The sequence below is a fragment of the Mytilus galloprovincialis genome, chromosome 9 (genome assembly GCF_965363235.1).
Source record: "Mytilus galloprovincialis chromosome 9, xbMytGall1.hap1.1, whole genome shotgun sequence".
Taxonomy (NCBI): Eukaryota; Metazoa; Mollusca; class Bivalvia; order Mytilida; family Mytilidae; genus Mytilus; species Mytilus galloprovincialis.
In genome coordinates, this window is record NC_134846.1 from 57,301,899 (window position 1) to 57,327,740 (window position 25,842).

The 25,842-nt window shown below is 29.8% G+C and overlaps 1 protein-coding gene across 4 annotated transcripts in view; it reads right to left on the reverse strand.

Annotated features, from left to right (window-relative positions):
- Positions 1-25,842, reverse strand: part of LOC143045398 (uncharacterized) — a 59,556-nt gene that overhangs the window by 21,787 nt on the left and 11,927 nt on the right. For 2 of the 4 annotated variants that reach the window (XM_076217856.1, XM_076217860.1), the window contains exons 4-15: positions 22,904-23,027; positions 21,033-21,068; positions 18,149-18,241; positions 17,522-17,585; positions 16,984-17,082; positions 16,312-16,455; positions 13,594-13,689; positions 13,109-13,227; positions 12,377-12,529; positions 9,411-9,581; positions 2,878-3,042; positions 2,478-2,592 (exon numbers count right to left, since the gene is read on the reverse strand). In XM_076217856.1, coding sequence (XP_076073971.1) covers positions 2,478-2,592; positions 2,878-3,042; positions 9,411-9,581; positions 12,377-12,529; positions 13,109-13,227; positions 13,594-13,689; positions 16,312-16,455; positions 16,984-17,082; positions 17,522-17,585; positions 18,149-18,241; positions 21,033-21,068; positions 22,904-23,027 — 1,379 coding nt within the window. Of the gene's footprint in view, positions 1-2,477; positions 2,593-2,877; positions 3,043-9,410; positions 9,582-12,376; positions 12,530-13,108; positions 13,228-13,593; positions 13,690-16,311; positions 16,456-16,983; positions 17,083-17,521; positions 17,586-18,148; positions 18,242-20,414; positions 20,433-21,032; positions 21,069-22,903; positions 23,028-25,842 lie in introns of all 4 variants that reach the window. The other 2 variants (XM_076217857.1, XM_076217858.1) reach the window with 2 other exon arrangements.

Genomic DNA, 25,842 nt, shown 5'->3' on the forward strand with positions numbered 1-25,842 from the left:
AAACACCAAATAAAATCTATCAATATCTTATTAATGACAATCTCAGCCGAAACACTCGATTATTTCTATAAATATCTACTGTAAATTCAGAAATAGCAAGATTTTAATTGATGGAAAGAATGTGACTCGGTGTTTATAGCAATCATATCATTCTGATATCTGATATAGCTGTATGCAGTTTTTTTAGATGAAATCACAATAATTGATACCACACTTTTGTTCACTATTCTTCAAAAGTTTCAGTAATAAATGCACACAATAATTGCTGAATTTACAGTATCATTAGGGAAAAACTTGGCTGTAAACCAATTTAATTCTATAATAAATATTTAATAACAAGCAATCACAACTGTAAACTTAGTTCTATAAATATCTTTTTATCAACTTTTTCAGTTGTAACATCAAATAAATTCTATTAATATCTTATTACCAACAATCTCAATGTTACACCACAACATTACTATCAATATATAATATTACCAACAAACTCAGCTGTAAAACCAAATTCATTCTATATTTAATTTCCATATATTTTAGCTAAATCACCAGACTTATTCTACTAATATTCTATATTTTAATAAACAATTAGAAAGATACATCAGTTTGAACTATATTTGTACAGTAAGATTTTCAAAGGAATTAAACCATGTTGCCACAACAGAAATCTAGATCAGAGTGAAGATATCTTTGTACCAGTTGTTCAGATGTACAGTTAATATAGAAATAAGAAGATGTTCAATGCCAAGGAGACAACTCTCTACCAGAGGCTAAATAACATAGAACAATGTACAAAACCTAACTTAATAACGTAATACCCAATCGGTTAATTTTCTATTCATTTAATGTAAAACTCATTTGCATAGCCTAACATGTGGCTTTTCTGTTAATTGCATAGAAAAAAAATCACAATTCATTGATGCTTTGTTAAAATCTTGATTTTTCTTTTACTGGCTACAGCAATTAAGTAAGTACATTTGTAAAATTATCATTTTTGCACATATTTTTATATATTGAGACTATAAAATTCACTTTTGAATTAATAGATTAATCCATATTGCAAAAGAATTAACGTCCTAAGGCAAAATAAACAACATTTATCATATGACTAAAATATTTCTCTTTTCTCATTGGCAAAACGCATACAGTCTTCTCTGATAAAACATTATATTCACAGAAAGAGATCTTGAGAGGTTAACGTAAGATTTGGATCAACTATTGTGTACCTAAATATAGATATTCCAAGGCAATGTCATTGGGTTTATGTAATCATGCAAATTCTTGTTTGTTTTTATTTTTCATATTTTTTTCTATGAAATTTCTTTTTCTCTTTTTTTTTTTTAGTAAACTTCAACTTATGAAAATGAAAGTTAGCAAATGCAAAACTAGTTGATATATACAGTATAAAAAAAGAGCAGTTAAAAAGGATCTTGTGCAAATACTAGATAATTAGAGAAGGAAAAAAAGTTAAATAATAAAACAATTGTTGACTTTTGATATGCGTTGAAACAATGATTTATTAACCCCACAGATATGACAGTCACTCTCAGCTGTTGGCCTCTGTGAATATCATATATTCCGGCATTGATAAATCATTGTACCAACCTTGTCAATTGTCAATAATTGTATAATATTACATAACATAAAACATGGTTGACAGCAGGAAAAAATAGTAAAATACTATGAAAAATGTGAAGTTATGAAACTATGAGATCTAATATTCCATGCAGACTTTATATGATAACATAATTTAATGTGCTAGACTTACTATCAGCTTGAATTAAATACAAAAAATGATTATTAAATAGGCCAAAAACAATGATACTTTGGTAAAAAATGTGTTCACACAGATCTATAAGCTGGACAAACTAGAACAAAATGATCTTCATCTTCAATAACACACATTTAACAGAATCTACATCAACATTTTATTTCAGAATATTATTTAAATGACCACACATTTAACTTGAATGTTCCAATATGTTACAGACAAACACGATTCAATATTGTTCAAGTAAAATATTTTTCGAAACTTTGGTATAATTTCAATCTACTTTACAAATTCTGCAATGAAGACCTTTTTCTAATCTACTTAGATTCCATGCATGTTCCTTTTTTCACATCAGATAACCTTGTGATAATGCATATAAAAAATAGGATATGCCAAAACAAATATTAACAGCTCCTGGTAGACAAAAGTTTTACATTATCCAGCAAATAAGAGTTATTCTGTATCTGTAGTATATCTTTCAAGTATCAATTTTCCTTAGTTATGGTAAACTTTATTCAACTGATTTACATGTTACAGTAAACGTTTGCACGACTACCAGGTCATGTAAATTCATTTCTAGACTTTATATTTCTGCAAATCATTAGCCAAAACATCAAGGCGGTCTAATTATGTATATTGGGATATCCTATATTTGATAAGCTTGTGATAATCGCTTGACCATTTTTTTATTCATATTCGTCAAACTTACCATCTTTCCAAATAGCACTAACAAAAGAATCTGAGGAATTCTGTAGAAGGGATACCACATTTTCATTAAGAGGGTCCATGTTCTTCATCAACCACTGTTGGGCACTGTAATCCACCTGTAAAACAAAATAATAATAAAACAAAAATAAAATGATTTTCAAATGTGCAAAATTGGTTAATATTAAAAACAGGTTCAAATTCATATTCATTATTTTGTTATGAGCATCTGAAATTATAGGTTCCAAGAGGTACCTTATTTAATATTTTTAAGCCAGAAATCATCAATATACTACTTTCCAAAATGTAAAGGTCTTAAAGTATTACATAACAAACTGTCAATTTGGCATTTCCTTCATTAAAATAAACCAGGGAAAAAAAAAAGATTAAACATTAATCAATACCTGTCCAGCATAATGGATAAGACTGAAGTCAGCGTCTGCCCTGAAGTCTGGTTTCCTGAACTTGGGGTGTTGGGAATGTTGGGAAACAACTTTCTCAATGAAAGATTTATCTGTAGCTTTAGGAAACCAGCACTCTTCATCTAATAAGGCAAGAACACCCATTGGCTATAAAAAAGAAAATTCATTTAGTTTACTGTTTTACCTAAAATATTCAATTACATAAGAAATCTGAGTTAAGAAAGGTGGACATCAATAACTTATAATATGCAATCTTAACATTATCATAATAGATATATCCTTAAAGGGAAATTCCGCGATTTTTTACTTATCATCTAATTATGTTCATCTTAACATAAAAAACACATTTGCAAAGTTTTAAATTTATATTCCTTCTAATAACGGAGAAAATCAAGTATTTGTAACTTTTTTGGTTGAATTCTCGAGTGGGTCGTGACGTATTAGCCCGATTTATTGAATTCTGGGAAAAAATAAAATCTGTTTAACTCTTATAGCTTATCGACAATATACGTAATTAAAAGCGCACAGCTGACGAATGGTCGTAGTTATTAACCACAATATAAGAATGAACGAAAATGAATATGCATATACTGTTTTGTATTGCTTGAATTAAACTCCTATAAAATTATCTCTAGTCATTGAAATGTTTTTGAATAAATTTAAGTAATTATTGTTGAGATTTTATTCATAAAATATTTATTGAACATTTTAACTGATATTGAACTGAAAATATTTCAGTTTTATTTACCGTTATTGTTTTGATAATCATTTCAATGCAACTAATGTGTGAGCAGAGTGTGTATATTATTTTGTAAAGGTCACTGTATATTTCTCGGCTTGAGGTCAATTCGTTTACCTTGTAGCTATTTAGCCGCAGGTGTGAGTTTAAGCGTACACAGGTATAAATGTTGTTATTTGGAAAGGATCAACAGAAAGGATAAGAAAGAGTATGATGTCACGATGTTAATACACTAAGATTTATACACGATGAGAATAAAGATTCAATAATTAAATTGTGTAAATTAATTGAAAATAAAATTCAGATTCGTAATTCCGAAAATGTATAAAAATAAAAGGAAACAATTTTTGATTACTTTCTTAGCGGCAATTGGCGTAAAGATTCAAATATGAAGTAAAAAAATAGTAGTTTTAATCTTTAATAAAAACTAAATGCAATATTACCCAATTTGATATACCATTGTACATCTGTTTGATATCATTGACTTTACCGGAATTTCTTAACTTGTATTCAAATCTGGCTGTGTTTAAATGCTAATAAAACTATTGCAATTTTAAAGTTTTTAATTGACAAAAAAAATACAACATACATGATTTTTTTTTAGCTTCTTTTTAACATTTTATTCTTACATAATTAAATTCATTTGACAATCATTTACACGAACTTTTTGTGAAAAAATACCAATTATCTAAGCTAAGGCATTATTTTTTTTTAAAGGATTTTTGAGGATTTTTTTTTTAATTCTATGATAATATTTGTGCAATGTTGAACATGATAGCCGTCATTAATCCAAATAAGTAATACAGTAGTTGTAATATAAGTTATATTTTAGTCATGCATAACTGATATTGACGAATTTAGAATAGTTCGTCCATACATCGTTGTTCTTGAAACAATCATTATTAGTATACATGTAAGTTTCCTGACGTATGAGAGCCATATTTGAGGATGAGCTTCAGAGAAAGCAGACTAGTAGCGTTTCGTTCGTTTGTTTGTTGAGAAAGGAGAGGAAATGCAACCGCTTGTACAGATAAACGACAGAATCACAATACAAGCATTTATAGTCAACACAATCAGAAACAGTTCCCGTCGTTAGACGGAGAATATGAAGGCTTTCAAGAATGAACAAGTGACATGTCTAACTCGAACAGTTAAAAACGGACTATCGACATCTACCGCTTGTTCTTGATATTTGAAATTGTATGCGTATATACGTATACGTTTATGATAGGGATGAGTTCTTGTGTCTGACAAAAATTAAATTCCTTCATGGTTATATCTTGCCATACGTTTATATTGGTTTGTAAGGTGATTACTCAAAATCGTTATTTGAAAATCCTGTTTGTGAGATGTATATTCATTTCAATACAGAAATTTCGTCTATATATTTCACAAGTGTATAACACGGAGAAGCTCTGAAGGTCCATTACTCCAATTTTGTTTGGGTGTGAACCATCGATGTTGACAGCAATAACAAAGAATAAGATGATGATGGTAGAAAGAACTATGGGCGTCATGTGGCAAATATTACATGCATATCGGACAATGAGTTGTCAATCTGTATGAAAAGATTTCCAATACAACCATATTATTGAGAAGGAATGTTTACATGCTATACTCTTGTACTAGTATTACAGGGTTCCTGTGGCGTTCACCTTAGACACACATCTTTTTAACGATGTTTAAAAAAAGACAGAACCAATTTAATGTCATATTTCCCTATTTTTTAAATATAACTAAAAGTCTTTCATCTGACAAGAATACCCCTATTTAGCGGACAAGTAATTTTTTTTCTGTTATTGAATACCAAGAAAAAAAAAATCTCGAAATTAATTTGAAACTTTGATACTCAAAAGTTTTCCAGCAAAATATTCACATCCCTTCGGGATAATTAGTGTTCGTCCAGTGGCATATATAACAATGGTGATGACGAATTCCTTCCTTTTTTTCGAGAACAATCTTATTGAAATATAAATCTGTGATTTTACTATGTCAAGACGTTACGCGCGATGTTCGTACCACATTGGAAAATCGGTGTAGTTGACATGATGCAAGTCCAAATATTATATTTTGTGATATCATATTCATTGCTATTGTACGCAATTTGAACAAAAATGTTTCTTTTTAAATAAAAAAGAAAAATATTTGTTGAAACTATGTTTTATGCTGCATGCGACAAGCTTCAGTTTTAAAAAAACGGCTATTTTTAGGCTGTCCCGCGTAACAAATTTCATTTATTGTAACCACTAAAGTGTGATTTTCGTCTAAACTATTTAATATTTAAAAAACGGTTTTTTCCATTATTTAACAAAAAGGTTCCTTCATTTTTTATGCATTTTCTATGACGTTTTGATGACGTCATAGAAAAAATAAAGTGTTCCATACTAAAAGGGCTAATCTGTCCCGCGAGAGAAAAAAAATTGGTATTCCAGATTTGAGAATCAAAAACATTTATCTAAAAGGAAAAAAGGTTAGTATTTGTATTAACTACATCAATGTTATTTTGCTTAATTTTATGAATTTAAAGACAAATATCCTGAAAAATGATATATGGTAATTTATGAGCGATTTTTCAATGGCTTACAAGGTTGTCGCACTGCCATTTTTTGACGAAAAAAAGATCTCAACTCAAATTTACGTCAATTGTTTGCTTATCTGAGCTCTTATAATAGTCGAATTTTATTATTTTTTAAAATGTTATTTTTCTTAATTTTTCAAAAATCTTAAGTACATCAATTTTCGATAAGTAGTTAAAACGCACCGTCGATTTTGCGGAGTCTTACAAGAATGTCGCACATGCTTAAAACCAACGTTTCAGTCGAAGTTTTGGTTTGAACGTAACGAAATATTCGCGACGTTATGTTACGCTTACATGTACGAACATCGCGCGTAACGTCCCACAACTTCAATGAATCAAAGCAAAAGTTATGCATCGACCTGTATTTAAATCAAATTGGTTCTCTTCTTTTTCTGGTATACAATAGTCTATCGACATTCGATGATTACATACTGTTGGCATACGTGGACTAGTCTATTTACAACACTTTTACCCCTATTTATTCAAAATATATGTTTTTTTCTCATGTTCAATGTATACATGTATATATTTTAAATTGCGCTATAGTTCCGTAACTTTCTATCCAGTCGTATAAACGAATCGTCGGCAAGTGCGTAAATTTTTTTAAATCAATATTTCTGGTATGTTCCAATCTGTCCTTCACTTTTGACAATGAGTATATATTACATTTTCCCAAATTCACCCTTGGAAAAAATATTTAAATAGATTTTAATTTCATCAAATCTTATTTTTTGGGTATTATTTATATTTTTATGAATAATATTCTTTACACCAATGTTATTTATAAATAAGCGTATGAGTTTGGTAATGACAAGTAAGACAGAGTTGTATATTATACATCTGATAGTTCAAAATGGAAAGTTATCAGCCGTGTACACTAATCAATACCTGCAGAAGTGAAACGATGCGTGAACTTGCAAGCCCGACAGGAAATCGCTTGAATACCTGGACGTGTCACCTCACACCCCTCACAATACCTTTGGAAGTAATACCTTTAGCCATGCTGGTGATCAGAAGAGGGAAGATCAAAATTCATTTGAAAACAATTTATTACTTTAAAGAATTATGAAAAATTATTTGATGACGTCATAGAAAAAATAAAGTGTTCCATACTAAAAGGGCTAATCTGTCCCGCGAGAGAAAAAAAATTGGTATTCCAGATTTGAGAATCAAAAACATTTATCTAAAAGGAAAAAAGGTTAGTATTTGTATTAACTACATCAATGTTATTTTGCTTAATTTTATGAATTTAAAGACAAATATCCTGAAAAATGATATATGGTAATTTATGAGCGATTTTTCAATGGCTTACAAGGTTGTCGCACTGCCATTTTTTGACGAAAAAAAGATCTCAACTCAAATTTACGTCAATTGTTTGCTTATCTGAGCTCTTATAATAGTCGAATTTTATTATTTTTTAAAATGTTATTTTTCTTAATTTTTCAAAAATCTTAAGTACATCAATTTTCGATAAGTAGTTAAAACGCACCGTCGATTTTGCGGAGTCTTACAAGAATGTCGCACATGCTTAAAACCAACGTTTCAGTCGAAGTTTTGGTTTGAACGTAACGAAATATTCGCGACGTTATGTTACGCTTACATGTACGAACATCGCGCGTAACGTCCCACAACTTCAATGAATCAAAGCAAAAGTTATGCATCGACCTGTATTTAAATCAAATTGGTTCTCTTCTTTTTCTGGTATACAATAGTCTATCGACATTCGATGATTACATACTGTTGGCATACGTGGACTAGTCTATTTACAACACTTTTACCCCTATTTATTCAAAATATATGTTTTTTTCTCATGTTCAATGTATACATGTATATATTTTAAATTGCGCTATAGTTCCGTAACTTTCTATCCAGTCGTATAAACGAATCGTCGGCAAGTGCGTTTTTTTTTTAAATCAATATTTCTGGTATGTTCCAATCTGTCCTTCACTTTTGACAATGAGTATATATTACATTTTCCCAAATTCACCCTTGGAAAAAATATTTAAATAGATTTTAATTTCATCAAATCTTATTTTTTGGGTATTATTTATATTTTTATGAATAATATTCTTTACACCAATGTTATTTATAAATAAGCGTATGAGTTTGGTAATGACAAGTAAGACAGAGTTGTATATTATACATCTGATAGTTCAAAATGGAAAGTTATCAGCCGTGTACACTAATCAATACCTGCAGAAGTGAAACGATGCGTGAACTTGCAAGCCCGACAGGAAATCGCTTGAATACCTGGACGTGTCACCTCACACCCCTCACAATACCTTTGGAAGTAATACCTTTAGCCATGCTGGTGATCAGAAGAGGGAAGATCAAAATTCATTTGAAAACAATTTATTACTTTAAAGAATTATGAAAAAAATAGATTTTCGAAAACAATTTTCACGGAACTCTTATTTATGATTTCAACTTTGACTTTTCACTAATTCCAATATCAAGTTTAAAAACAACAGACCATGGTAATTTAAAGAATAGTTTCCGTATCAAGTTAGTTAGTCGGATAAAACAACCGTACGATTGACAAGATATCGACACGCAATTACGACTACATCGGTTACTGTAGTTTTGTTTCTTTGTGGTTTATAGACATATCTTTTCATTAATCGGGAAAGAAGACAAAATGGCGGAAAACAGAGAATTGATGCTCTCAATTTAAAATCGATGGTGATCACTTATCTAGCGGAATAAAAATTTAATATCTATGAATTTGAGCATTTTTATACAGAATGAACATAATATCAATTTTTGATTTTTTTGCGAAGTTTCCCTTTAAATGTGTGATAGCTGATTGGCGACAGAAATCTCTAACTTTTTTGGTTAAATACAAACTTCTTAGAATTTGGAAAATTGTTCATGTCTGTGTATATTTCAGGCAGTTATTGTCACACTTATAATCTGCAAACATAAGCAACTTTTTTTTTCGCTTTCCATGTTTTTAATATGTCCTTATTTGAATTCATTTTTAGGAGTAATTCAAGGTGTATATCAAAATTCATGTTTAAATATCTTATTGATTTTGCTTTGTATGTTTCAATCAATCATCTGTCTGTCTATATGAACAAGTGAAAATGAAAATAACACCAACAATTTCTAATAAATAAATGACAGGTTGTGCATCTAATATAACACAGACTTTTTCTCATAAATCAATGGAATGTTGTAAATTTAAATACCACCAACCTTTTCTAATAAATCAATGGTAGGTTGTAAATCTAAACCGAAATCAATAAATTTCCATTCAATTCCTTCTCTCTGGTATTCCTCTTGTTCCAAGATGAACATGGTGTGGTTAAACAACTGCTGAAGCTTTTCATTGGTGTAATTGATGCACAACTGTTCAAAGGAGTTCATCTGCAAGATAAAAGGGAGAATTATAGAAAAAGGCCAATTTTTAGAATCATTGTTAAAACTTATCATTTTTAGTATATATCCATTGAACCAACAATAATTATATACACTCAATACTCAAACTTAATTCATTGAGGATTATATTAGTGACATTTAAAAGATGATTTTTGTTTAAATTTTTAGTGAACATTCACCAAAAACTGTAGCAAACTACATTTGAATATATTTCTAAAAGAATTTTTGAGAATTTAATTCTAATTATAAATTTACTTGTTTAAAAAGCAGTAATTTCTTTGCCATATTGCAAACATACATTTTTCAACTATAAAGAATACTATATTATTTTGTTTTCAGAAACACACTAAAAACTTTCTTTGAGTTCTGAACATAACATGCCTTTCCATGCAATTCAACACTTAACAAATGTACACATTCAAAATTACAAAATAAATATGAAAAAATATATAAAATATTAAAAAATTTCTAACAGTTTATTTCACTGTTATTTGTTGTGTCAAAAAGGACATTAGATTCTATATAAAAAAAAATGTTAGTTTGTCATTCAAAGTAAAAAAAAAATAAAAACTATTATTCTAATAAAACGAAAAAAAAAGCTATATTTATTTTAATGTCAACTGACAACACTATAAAATCCTAAACAAAAAAATCCATTTAGCATTCCAGCCATAAAACACATTGATAAAATTATTAACTATGACAATCACAAATAACATCAAAAGTAAAATTAGAACAATTAGCAAATCTTAGATCCTACAGATTCTTATGGTTTACAAGTATTTTAGAATTTTGTAATGAATTGCCAGAATTTCCTTGGTCAGCCTGTATTAACAACCAGACCAAAAGACTTAATTTTCTTATTTTGACTCCCTCAAAAATTAATAATACTCTTTCTGTTTATGGTTAAAAGCAATTTGAAATATCTTCTTTGAGGAAAAACATTTCTGTACATTATGGGCCCATAATCATTCCTAGTAAATCATGACTTCCACTACACACATCTATGCCTTGCTCTTATCAAATATATCATTTAATAATAGTGTCATTAAACCTTTTCTCCTTATCACTTATATTTTAATTTGTTTTGAGCAATTTTTTAAGATAATAGTCTACTGAAGTCAGTTATTCTAGGTATATTTAAATTATCAAGACATGTAAAGCAGAGACAATAAACAATCTCATTAATACACACACGCACACACAACTACAAAAGTTCAGTCTACTTCAGTGTATATTGAGAAACTATAATTTATATGGCTTGATGTCTCTTCTCAGTGGTTTACAAAAATTTCCCCAAAATCAAAAATATACAGTGCAATGCATAAAGATTTGTGAATTATTTAAATAATGCATTCTTTCTCAAGTTTATAAGGCTGTACTGGAAAAATATAAGTGGTACATAAGTTTACTTTTGGAAGAGGGTTGGTACATTTGCTTAAGTTAAATATTACCTACTTAAATATTACCTAGTTCAAGAGTCACTATTTTCCTGCCATAAACCTCTGCAATACTTTATTCACTTAACAATTTTGCTATAAAACAATGGATACTATGCACACTTATTTCACTTTAAAATGGTATGGTTGTTGAGCAGAATTCATAGCTGATAATTATCAAGTACCAATTTTACTGCACAAGATGTGCACTTCAACATATGTCTCTTCAATGATGCTTCAGGTCAAATATTTGTAATTTCAAAAGCCTAATACAAATGTTAGAGCTGATATAACGGACAAAAAAGTAATTAGAAACCAAGTTTAACAGCAGGTTTATAGCAGGTCTATCTTCAAAACAAAACTGGACATTATAACACACATGCTTCAGAAACAAATCATAACAAATTTACCGGAGCATTGGTTACCTTGCCTTCTGCCCGCTGTGGGTAAACAGACAACAAATATGTCAGTCTACATGTCTAATATACATATATATATATACATGTGTTATTTTGTCACAGTCAACCTTTCTTCAAATTGTTTTAAATTTCCCTTGGATAGAATTGAAACCTGTCTGAATTTTAGTTGAAAAAAACATATAAAAAAATATATTGGAAAGTAACCAATTAACTATTGTTGACTGTGACCTTTCAGAAGCATACATTGTTTTAATAAAGATACATTTTCTGCTCTTTTTCCTTTAACATACTACTGATAAATATGACTAACAGCAACATAACATTAATAACAATCTCATTAATAACTAATTATATAGTAAAAATCAAAAAATAAATAATAAACACAATTTATCTGTCGACCTATTTTGACTTTAAATCTCACACTAACTAACCTATACTGGTCTCCATCTGGTCTCACATCTTATTACAAATATATCTGCTTTTGAGCTTTAGAACTTATTAATAAAAATTATATAAAACTTAAAGAAATACAAGTATGCCAAGAGAAATTTAAAATCTATCCTCTTCAAAAAGAGTGAATTCCTCTTCAAAATAAAATATGGAATTCTTCTTTGTCAATGTTTTTCTTTTAAAAATTACACAAATATTACTACCTGCAAGGAAATTCTTTGGATATTCCCCTTAACATGACACTCAAAAACTCGCAGATTTAGAATTTAAACTTTGAATCTTACAAATAAGGTTTTGATCATAAATTTTCCTTTATTACTCAAAAGCCACGACCACAAATATTAACTAAAACAATATGCTTATGGACAGCAGCAATAGGTACATGTATAACATAACAATATATAGTCCTCCACCGAATCTTATGTCTGTATACTGTACACATGAAAATGAGCCTACAGATAGAACATAAACCCACCTTAAAGATTTCAAATCCTGCTATATCCAGGATACCAATGAATGAAGCTCCCTGTCTTTTTGTTCTATCTAATGATCTGTTAATTCTAGTTACCAACCATCTAAACATTCTTTCATAACAGGCTTTGGCAATAGCTTCTGTTGCAAATTCAACCTGGCAAAATGCAAAAATGAACATGATTATGGCTGAAAATAAAATGAATATGATGAAAACTGGTTCTCTTTTGTTGAAATCAATGTAATGAACCAGATTCTTTTCTTTCAAGAGTCTGAGGTAAAACTACTGTAACCTTATTTATTTATTGGATACTTTCTTTTATGTAAAGTCCTCTTGTAGCAGACTTCACAATCATTTTTTTAAGAAAAGAACCAAGTTTGACAAATTCCTGATGATGTAAATTTCATTTATTTTTCTACTCTTTTTCTAAAATGTAACGCAATTAAATTGCTCACAAAACTAACTTATTAAATTGATATATGATTTCTTCACCAATTTCTCAACATATCTATTATTTCCATTAAGAACTAAGTAAGACACAGTATACAAAAAAACATTACTCAGCATCTACATTTTCAGGGATTTATTCAATACTAGCCAGTTTTTAAAACTGAAGACAGGTAAGTTATCTAAGTTTAAAATCTGGCAGTAGAGGAAGACATTTGTCTTTTTAATTGAAATGAACTGACTACTCTTGGGTTAAATATCAGCATTTTTTTTTTATTATTGTCTCACCTGCTCTTTGGTCTGGGCCTTAGTAACTTGATCTCTACCAACTTTAATTTTAGGTCTAAGGAATGCCTGGACCATGGTCGTTACTGAGAGACCAAGTAAGTGGCATGATTTCTGGGCAACTGAAAAATTAAAGCAGCAATTACAAACAGAAATAATATAAGTCTACACAACAGTTTGGTTTTCTTGTAATCAACAATAATGACATATATACAGTCAAACCAGTCTCTACAATCACCTTTTACAGCAACTTTCAGACACACCCAAACCCTTCTCTACATAATTCAATTCTTTTCAGTGGTCATCTTAATATTTGCACCTAATCCTAATTTCCACAAAAGCTAATAAAAATGTTTGTAACCAATATAATCACAAAGAAAAATAATATGTGTTCAATACAGGTTTGCCTGTACATTTTTAGTAGCCATTATAAAACAATACATTGAAGGTCCCTTTATTAGACACATATTTTTGGTACTATAACTTACCTGTATCATCAGGCATTGTAGCTTGATCACTGCTTCTTTCTTGCTTGAATGTCATATTACCAAACATAAGTACTGCCGAAATAACTCTTAGAATGGCTGAAAATAAAGGTATATAATCATTGTCTTATTTAAAACATTGCTTCTAAACCAGTATACATAGTGAGATTCATTTTCAATTTATTAATGAGGATTGACCATGTTTTTAAAGGGGAACTATCACAGCTTTGCATTTCATTGTCCCACATTTTACTTTTTGTGATTAAAATTAAATAAATTAACGATTTTTTATTTGTTCTGACAAAATAATAATTCTGATTCACTTTATAAACTCGATACCACTAACTGTAAGTGGGGAAATAATGCTAAAGGCTTAGTAAGATTCCACTGTTGTAAAAATAATCCATTCCAGAAATGCAAAAAAAAAATCATCACTAAAATATTCAGGTGCTTTTTTCCACAGCAGAAGCAAATACCAGGTGCTCCGCAGGGCGCAGCTTTATACGACCGCAGAGGTCGAACCCTGAACAGTTGGGGCAAGTATGGACAAAACATTCAAGCATGATACAGCTCTGAATTTGGATTGTGATCAAATTTTTGACATTACATGGGTTTTTTTTACACAAAACAAATGCCAAGATTTTACAAATCAATTAAAGATTTCTTCTTTAAACTTTTTAAATCTAAAATTAAATAGTTGACACAGCATAGGTTTCTGACACAGAATGAATGTGGTCTAATGAACTTAAAAGGTTTTTTTTGCCTTTGAGCAAATCACTATGCTGTTGAATATTAATCCTCTCAAAAAAATGTTTGAAGAAATTTTCTTTTTATTTATGAAATCTGAAATGAGAAAAATTTAACCCCCCCCCCCCCTTTTTTTTTCACATCCCCGTTTCCCTTTTTCAAAACTGATATCAATTCAAATTTCTAATGGAGTTTGCAACAATAACTACTCATTTAAATACATCATAAAATATTAAGATGTAAAAAAACTGCTTGTTATCACTGAATGGTAAAGATTATTTAAATTTATCAGTTGGTAGTAAAAAGTGTATATACATTGTATATTGTATATAACAAAGATTTAAGTTGATTCTGGACAAAGAAAGATAACTCCAATTAAAAAAAATTCTTGCTATTGCACAAATAGGATATTTCTTGCTTACTATTCTGGACAAAGAAAGATAACTCTAATTAAAAAAAAATTTGCTATTTCACAATATTGTGCAATTAGATATTTCTTGCCATTGCACAATACTGTGCAATTGAAAAGACTTGCTATTGCACAATACTTAATATAATAATTTTAGATCCTGATTTGGACCAACTTGAAAACTGGGCCCATAATCAAAAATCTAAGTACATGTTTAGATTCAGCATATCAAAGAGGCCCAAGAATTCAATTTTTGTTAAAATCAAACTTAGTTTAATTTTGGACCCTTTGGACTTTAATGTAGAATTTGAAATTTGAAAACAGGACCAAAAATGAAGAATCTACATACACAGTTAGATTTGGCATATCAAAGAACCCCAAGGATTCAATTTTTGATGAAATCAAACAAAGTTTAATTTTGGACCCTTTGGACCTTAATGTAGACCAATTTTGAAAACTGGACCAAAAAAACTTCAATAATCAAGAATCTAAGTACATTTTTAGATTCAACATATCAAAGAACCCAACCGATTCATTTTTTGTCAAAATCAAACTAAGTTTAATTTTGGACCCTTTGGACCTTAATGTAGACCAATTTGAAAACGGGACCAAAAGTTGAGAATCTACATATACAGTTAGATTCGGCATATCAAAGAACCCCAATTATTCAATTTTGATGAAATCAAACAAAGTTTAATTTTGGACCCTTTGGGCCCCTTTTTCCTAAACTGTTGGGACCAAAACTCCCAAAATCAATACCAACCTTCCTTTTATGGTCATAAGCCTTGTGTTTAAATTTCATAGATTTGTATTTACTTATACTAACATTATAGTGCGAAAACCAAGAAAAATGCTTATTTGGGTCCCTTTTTGGCCCCTAATTCCTAATCTGTTGGGTCCTAAACTCCCAAAATAAATACCAACCTTCCTTTTGTGGTCATAAACATTGTGTTTAAATTTCATAGATTTCCATTTACTTAACCTAAGGTTATTGTGCAAAAACCAAGAAAAATGCTTATTTGGGCCCTTTATTGGCCCCTTATTCCTAAACTATTGAAACCAAAACTCCCAAAATCAATCCCAATCTTTCTTTTGTGGTCATAAACCTTGTGTCAAAATTTCATAGATTTCTATTAACTTAAACTAAAGTTATGGTGCGAAAACCAAGAAAATGCTTATTTGGGCCCTTTTTGGCCCCTTATTCCTAAAATGTTGGGACCAAAACTCCCAAAATCAATACCAACCTTCCTTTTATGGTCATAAACCTTGTGTTAAAATTTCATAGATTTCTATTCACTTTTACTAAAGTTAGAGTGCGAAAACTAAAAGTATTCGGACGCCGGACGACGACGACGACGACGACGCAGACGCCAACGTGATAGCAATATACGACGAAAATTTTTTCAAAATTTGCGGCCGTATAATAATTAATCAGCTCATTTATATAGAATTTCAACCCTTAACAAAATGTGATTTAAAAAAAGCAATTACTACATATATACAACAGCACCCACATCTGTTATGTCTTGATACATTTTCTTACAAGAATAGCACTACAAAAGTACCTGCTTGATCTTCAGGTGAGATTCCCATAATTGTCATGGCTTCAATAGTTGATCTGAACTCAGCTGTATCATCAACACCTTGTACAGGTACTCTGCCCATTGTCATAAAACGGTAGTTCTTAAAGTCATCTAACAGGAATTCCTCTGGAAAAAAAAAATATTTCAAATTTAGAAAAGATATTTGTGTTTATTTATTAATGTTATTGTTGATCAGCAAACACTAATATAAGTCTGATTAATTTGACCTCTGGATATGCTGTAATCAAGTTAGACTTCAGGAATAAGTTTCTTTTTTAGTTGTTGTGATGTTTATCCACTCAGCTTTTCTAAGAATGATAAAAATATCTTAAATGTTTCTGATTTTGACATTGATTAGAAAGCAGTAATTTAAAAGTTTGTCTGTGAAAGTATTTCTCTGGAAAATAAATCTGATTGAATATGAGACATCTCTAAAAAGTTTAACAAGATGTACTTTATGAATGTTATATAACTCTTTTCTTTAAAAAACTTATCTGGAGTTAACAGAGTGAAAGTCAAATAAATATCTAGGTTTTTTTTTTATTTGCAAGCTGCTATACATGATAGGAATTTAAAATTAAGAATACATATTTAATGGATGGAGGTCATATTGACTAATATAATTCTATTACTATTTGTGTTAGTATGACTTACTTCTTTGTTGTGGTGTAGCACCAGTAAGGAACTGGTAGAAGATATGGAAGGATCTCTCATCAGGGGCCTGTCTTACTGCTCTTGATTTCTCTAACAGATCTGTACATTTGGTCAAGGTATAAAAGCTTCACTATATGTAGTTTACAAAGAAGACTCAAATCATTTACTTTTGCATTGCCCTCTTTACTTAAAAGATTAAATGGTAGCATAACCATCTTGTTTTGGACCTAAAATGGTAATAAAATACTTATATTTGAACAAAAAAAAAAACTACAAATGTATTTAAAAAAGATCTTTTTTATTAAATTGCAGAATTCAATCATTAACAACTAATATTAAACACTAGCAACTTTATGTTAACCTTTATTTTTTTAAAGGCAAATGAGTTTTTCATGTAATTTTCCACCTATTTCTGTCTATCCAGAAAATTACCAGTGACATAAAATTTCAATCACATCATCTCAAAATAAATCATTTGAGTTATGTCTGTTTTGTAGCTCATCCCTACAGTGCTAGTTTTATTAAATGTAAAGGATACATGTCTCTATGTTAGCTCCTGATATGTAACCTGATAAGTCAAAGTTGATTCTGATAAATTTACCCTGAAATATAAAACATACAATATATCATATACAATTGTAACAATACTTTACTGACATATCTTGTTTCAAATATTTAAGGCTTTTTTCATATGTTCTTTATTATTCATATTCTAGCAAAGATCTCCTTACAGGAAGTATCACAATTGTGATGAAGTCATTTACATATTGAAACTATAAGCACATATCTCATTATGAAAACTGGCACTTGATGGCAAGACCAATATTGTTTCACTAGACAGAATATAGCATTGAACAGTAGCTTTCTATTCTTTGATATTCATGTAGTACTATTGAAAGTATTGATGTTTCACATAAAGCTGTGATTTTGTTGCTTTAAGATATGTTTTTATCATTAAAGCTGACAAGTTTATTCTGAACTTATTTTTCGTTATGCCCTCTTCTAGGACAATAGATAGCAATGTCTTAGTTTTTTTTGTCTTTAAAGGTTTTAAGTGTTAAACTACATTTGGTTTAGTGTTGTTGGGTTGCTGTCTCATAATACCCTTATCAAAGTACTTTTACACCAACAAGCATAACGAGAAAGCAATGTTTTCTTTACTTACAAATCTAGATGAGTTGTCATTCTTAATGGTTTTGGCATTTCCAAATGCTTCTAAGATAGGGTTAGCTTGTAACAACTGGTTTTCTAATTCTCCCTAAAATTTAAAAACAAAAAATAAATGCATATTCTAATTAAAATTCACAAATATATAACTTCAGTATTAATAGTATTTTTTGTTGTTAGGTTGCAGTCTCAGTTTGTCAATAAGAAGCAAAAATATAAATTCTTCAGAACATTTTGGCACCTGTGGAAGGCAGTTCATTCTTACGGTAATAAACAACAATCATTTGTAATATCATTTGTTCATTTTCATTCTCTGCAGGTAATACTTCATTATCATAGTTTTCTCCCTCAGAGCCATGTAGAGTTCAATTGATAATTTCTAAAACAAATCACTTATTCAACAACAAATACCAAAGATTTGATTTTCTACAAGAAACAATTAAACACATGTGAATGCAGGTGTTACAATAACAGATGCAAGATATATTCATTCACTTTTTCTTCAAACAAATACAAATATACATAATTTCTCATGCATAGTTTTCAGGAGTTATTCAGTTTGGGTTTTTTTGGGGTTTTTTTTGCATGTTATTTTCTCAAAAATCGGATTTCATTTTTTTTATGTGCTGTCATATTTCTTCATGTTAATTGTATTTTAAATGCCCTGTTTACATCATTTAATGTAATTTGAGTATATATGTTGTTAAAAGTTTCATATTGCAATCAATTAACCTTAAGTTGGTACTATCAACCTGTTTTCAAATTATTGAAGACAATACTACAAGTGGTTCATATCTCTTTAGAAATTAGAAGACATGAATGAATTAACAAATCAATTGTTTGTAATAATGATTAACCATATACATGTGTGTGTGGTTTTGATTGTTTAATCACTGTCAGATGAAAGTTTTGTGGTCTTGTTAAAGATGACACACCTAATAAATTTTCATTTATAAGTTTACGAAATTTTAAAACATGCAAATTGATTTGCAGTTTACCATAAACATCAAGAATTAACATTATCTGAATATATTCTGACAAACAACATTTTCACTTATAAAATTTCACACAATAAGCAAACACATAAATAATCCATCAACTCAAATTGAAAATTTTAGCATTTACTTTAGAGAAAGGTAGACAGATTTAATATGTCTCCTCTTATATAATAACAATTGATAAATAAAACTTATCTGAACCTTTACTTGATAATGTCGATTGGGAGCTTTATGGGATATCAAATTTAAAGTGCCAGTGGTAGACACTTGCCCTTTCTTTTCAATTTATTTTGATCCTTTTCTTTATTACAAGCTGATAATTTCCAAGGAATATTTAATTGGTCATAGTTCTTTAAGTTTGCGAAATAAGTGCAAAATAAAATAAAATAAAATAATTTATCTTTGTTCAAATATTAAAATTCTGAGCAACTGTGATTTGTCATTCTATTGCAAATACTCTGAATAACTCTGATTTTTATTTTAAGAATAATGGGACCGATTCAACTTTTACACCAATGGACCTTCCTTCCAATGCAAATTTGTTTAACATTTAATTTGTAACACTAAAAAAAAAAAAATGTTACACAAGCACACCAATTTTAGAGCACTTTAAAAACAACAAGAGGCATTGAAATTAACAGGTGACAGACATAAATGTTTTAGGACTGAGCATCCAAGGCATATTTACTGTAGATGTACTCAGAGGTCTAAAGATATATGCCTCTTTCCCATAAAACTGGGATTTGAAACCCCCTAAATATGTATCTTTCATCATGAAATAAATAAGAGTTGCACAATAATTTTACCATTGGATTGATTAGTTTGAAATATCTAGATGAAAATGGCATTGATTGGTTTGAAATATCTAGATGAAAATGGCAAAGTCAGTATTTGCTATGGGATACCACCCCCAAAATATCCCCTTGCAGGTTCATAAAGCCGTTTTAAATAATCTATGAAAGTTTTCAGCTCTCCATTCCCTCGTTTACAGGAATTGTGGAGGAAAGGCATAGATACATTCATTAGCATGATTTGAAAATGGACAAAATGGGTTAATCCAAAATTAAATGGGTTAATCCAAAATTCTTTTGTCAACAAATTATTTCTTCAGTCCAAATCTTAATTTCCCGGACAATTTAAAGGCCTTAAACACTGGTGGATTTTAGCACCTAACCTTAGTTGGAGTTTTCATAAAATCATTTTAGTGTTCAATGCCTCTTGATTATTTCAAACAAGAGTTGTCTCCCTTTGATAAAAAGTACTTACAAGGTTTACATCCTTGTGCTATCACAAGACAGAAAAGAAACAAGAAATATTATTCATGCTTTACAAAATCAATAATTTACTCATGCTTTATATACTGATATTTTCATTAACGAGAAATGTAATATTATATAGTAAGCTTTACTGATCAGAAATTTTAACAGATTTGTGATTACATTATATAATAGATTATCCTTGGAAAATTGTGTAAGATAGTTTTATAAATATTTGAAGTTGTCATAATAAAAATTAAAAGAAGTTGTCAAATTTAACGAATAAATCAAGAAGAATATAATTTTTCTTTACTTATTACAGATGTGCACTGTAGTGAACTAGCCAATGTTTTTTAAAACCAATTTCCATTTTAATTTCTACTTCTATCACACAATGAGAGAAGAAAAAAGAAGCAAAGCCACGCATGCATTCTGTACTGCTGTACCATGCTACGTTTGAGATATTCCGTCATGTTCATATGCCAGGGATGAAAGTAGGATATTGTCAGATTCACTGTCAAAATGAAAATGAGCTGGCATAATATTTTCTTCAGATAACAGTGTTTAAATATCGGGTTCAAGATTTTCAGTACATTTATGTAGATCGTGCAGACGTCGTTAAACTCACCTGTACGAATGCATTACTAGTACCGGTAGTCCCTGACTATTTACCAACAAAAAAATAACGTTATCTTTGTTATATACAAACAATGACATTCTGTAGGTAAGTAGGACTGTACAGAAATGGTAACAAAAATAGACATTCTGATAGCTGTTTTTTTTTTTTAATTCACTGAAACTTTTAGCCACAATAGACCAGATTTAAATCATTTGCATGTATGATGAGAACGGATAAATATGATATTGATATAAATATTTCCTTACAATTTATTATAAATATAGATATTTTTTAAACTTTTCCCTATAGCATATTCCTTCTCTAATGAACTGTGAAAATTTGTATACTGGTGTATGATGAGTCAGACCAAAAATTAAATTTCTTTCTTCTACATCAATCAGGCACCTATCCTCTGGCACTTCCAAACTCAATGCATATCATTGATAATTTCATATTACATAATTTCAATAACTTGGAATTTTAACCAACTTGTTGAATAGCAGCTCGAGTAGACAAAATGAATGACTGGGATGTGACCTTGAAACTTACATTTTGTATATTTCAATCTTGAATTTAAACTCATCAAAAGCATATCTGACACCTCGTATCTCAATATTTCTCACCCGGTAAAAAGCTTATAGTATTTTACATACACAAACAGCCATTCTTAAAAAGCTGTGATGCATGCATTTTTTCTTGAGTACAAATATGTATGAGTAATTTTATATCCTTGGGTTTTAAAACATTAGTTTTCGACAACTGCACATGTTATTAACACAACATGCAATTGATAAACACTGAACTATTTATGACACATGCACCGATATGGAGACATAAATCTGGACATATTTAGTTAACAACATACACTTATGTTTGTGAATATCTAATTTTGCAGGGTTACAGGTAATGAAAAAATATACTAGAAATTTGATGTCCTTTTTTTCTCTAATTCAGATAAGACTAAAAAATTTCAACAGCTGAGAAATACCCTGCAGAATCAGTTACTTCCCTTGTTGAATGAAACAGTTCTAAAGGTTAAAACATAAAAGTCTACTATCACCTACCAAATGATGGTGATCTGACCCACTTGAACTACCCTTTAAATAAACAGCACAATTTTATTGTAAGGAATTTCAAACCTCTCCAAAAGGACCGGTGATATACAAGACTTTTTTCAGATTTTTTTTCTAAATTGGAACAAATTATTTGTGGTAAAATCATTCCTGATAAAAGGCTAGTTCAATACTCATGGACAATTATGAGACAAAATTCAATACTCAATGACAATTTTGCAAGGAATATTCATTACTCAAAGACCACTATGGCACTAAAAGAGACATGTTTAAAAATTGCTAATTGGCAGAAAAGCTATATTCCCACTACTTTTCCATTCAATATAGAGGCCTGAATACAAATTAGCATAAATCTACTATTTCTACAATACGAATATATTTATCACAGCAATTTGTTTCTAATATCCCATAACCAATGTGCTTAATATACAACTGGCAATCATGTGCAAACTAAAACTTCTTAACTAATTGCTCCTTTTTTGTGAATTCATAGGCAACAACATGTAATAATAGCAAAGTGCTTTATACAATACACCATCAACATTTAACAACTGAATCTTGTAGGATCTGCATTCATTCTAACTCAAAAAGTTATCTTGACAGAAAAACTGATAGTGAAAATGAACCTTCTTTAATGAGTTTTAAAACTTTGCATTCCCAAAAAGATTAGATTTATTGCTTCCCCTTTTTTCCTTTGTAAATATAGTTCAGTTTGTCGTTAATAAGATTAAATCAAAACAAATCCACTCCAAACCAAACCAACCCCGACTTGCTACAACCATCAACCGTCCAAGCTGATATACTTACGGGTATATGTAAATTAGATACTGATGAACGTTGTTGTGAAGTAGTTCTGTTAGATGCTGCTACATAGGCTAAGTATTGGATAACTTTCTTAGTGTTCTCGGTTTTACCTGCTCCAGACTCTCCTCTACAAAATAAAAGAATATATATACAAACATATGCATTACAATGTTCAGATTATGTCACACCAATGGTTTAATATACATTCGTAATACAGCTCAGGTTTAGACATGGTCTACTTTGATTGATTGGTGTAAAACTTCACATTCAACACTATTGTGCAATTTCATGGCAGTCCTTATTGTGTGGATAAGGCATAGGGGGGGACGAATAAAATTATAAAACCAAGAAATGTGTGATTAATATGAACGTCTATAAAACATAACATGTCCTGTTATTTGTTTGCAATAATGGTACTCTTGAAGAAGATCTATATAGATGTTGCTCTTATTCATGTTTAATTGTAATTTGAACCAGCTTATTTTCCTTCTTCACAACAAATACCGATTCAAATGAAAGGGAAAAAAAGCAACCTAATGTAAACCAGACACATGAATTATAAAGTAAAAATCTTCTAAACCAGGCATTCATATAAACTTCAGAATGCTAGTTAAAAATGTTTGACCCAGAGTTAACTGTATTACGTAACTTGAATAAGTTATGTTGCTTACAGATGTCAATTATGTGTGCAAAAATATAATTATTTTCTTTCATTCAGCAAGCATTTTTCAATGACAACAAAGACATTATTGTGGAATTTACAGCTTTTAAAATACATGTTTACCAGGTACAGAAAACATTAAAACCTAACAGTTGTTTTATATACAGGTGGTGTCATTTGTCAGGGAATTGTTTTTATACATATATAGTCTGTCAGGGCATTTGAAACTACCTATAGGGATCAGCTGTTCCCAATCTCATATTTCTCTTTCATTGGTCATTATTTCATAATGTCAAAGACATAAATACACATGAAAAAGTTGGCTCCCTAATTAATTTTTTACCAATTAAGCACAAATTGAGATTAAATGACCAAATATGGATCATAAATAAATAATCAACTGGTCCTGGGATTCTGATCATACCATCTGTGCAAGGGCTGTATAGCCAGTCAAGGTCGTTAAAAACTTCCATTTGTGTGATTCTGATCAGAATTAGGTAAACATTGCTATGTCTGCAGATGAAGTTTGTACTTAAAAATAGCAGGATATGATGAACAATTACCATTGCAAAATAAAAACTTGCACTCAAAAGCAGATTATGCTTAATCAACAGAACTATATGAACAATCATGAAAGGTGATCCAATGCGTTAACATAAAGTTATAAATTCTGATAAAAACCAGGTCTGTCTTATAGAATAGTCAATCTTAAATGGGTAGACATGTAAATATGCAATGCACAATCTGACCTAACTTATTTACAACAGACAAAATTCAGCCCACTCAGGGATTTTAAACTGTACAGTACAATTTAAATATCAATATCCTTCATGAATACATAAAAGTTATAATCTATAGGGGTCCAATGACCTGCACATTTTTTATGTCTATTACATAGGTTAATAAATGAGAAAATATGAGAACCCAATTAATCTTTTTAAAACCTGTAGTGTATACACAGGTGTAGTTAATATAATTATAATAGCTATCTTTACATATAAATTATATTTTTCCATCATAAAACAGCAAGTCATATTTAATATGTAAAGATTCATGGGCTATTAATGAATGCATGGAATATAACATATTTTGTTTTTTTGACATTTTAATTGTAAACGTAAGGAATTTAAAAAATACTCCAGAACAAGGTTTCTCTGATAGAATAAATGCTAAGTCATTTATCAATTGCAGGAAGTTATAAGGGATGGGCATTTGAGAATCATTGAAATTAATATTTCTTTGAATTGTGTTTCGCATTTGGTCTATTTTTATTTCTTTTCAAATAGCTGATTACTAAATCTGCAAGACAATCAAAGGCATCCTACAAACACCCATAAACATAAAGCACAAATTCAAAGGTATGATGATAAAAGGGAGTCAAGATGAGGCAGGAACAGGGGTATCATGTGACCATTCACAGAAAATAAAAGTACAATTCACATTCTTCAATTTGATGTTATGTAGAACCTTAGAAAAATCATAAGTTTTTTCAAGTTATTTGACTATAAACACAGAGAAATCACTTAGAGGTTAAGTGCACGCATATCCTCTGGAATACTGTACTAGCTTATTTAGTCAATCAATATGTAATCTAATTCTGTTAGAACTTTTTTTAAAAGGGAATTCGTTTTATATAATCGATAAACCAATCAATTCAATGTATTTATTCATCCTAACTTAAATTACCATCCTAAAGTCACAAGAGTTCAAAGGGTGTCAACATGTATATATCTATGTCTCTCTTCTTAACAAAGATGATAATTAGTATTTTAATGAAGGACCTAATTACATATGATCTTTACATATAACATGTTACTATTACACTCCTAATGATAGACTACAATCTGTTGTATGCTATAAACATGAGTCAACATCCCTTCTAATACCAATGAATCAAATCATATCCTGAATCATTATTCTGTCTAAACGGAATCTTATCTAATTTTCTACATAACTTATACAAAAAAACTAGGTTAAAATTAATTCAAATATAAAGACTAGGCGATGCCAAATACAAATTTTAAGAGGGGAATCTACTTTACTTTGTCAAATACATGTAATTTTAGCACAAGACTACAAATTTAATTATAAGTTGAGTAAATAAATACACCTGTACTTTAAGCTTGGTTAGCCAATGACATGTTGCTCTTTACAAGGGATAGCTAAACTCAAGTCACTAAGAGTTTGAAGTAGATTTAAAGTCAAGTACTTTTAAAACAATATTCCATTAACCTCATAGGGCACCTGTTACACACAATACAAAACGAGTCACACAATATGA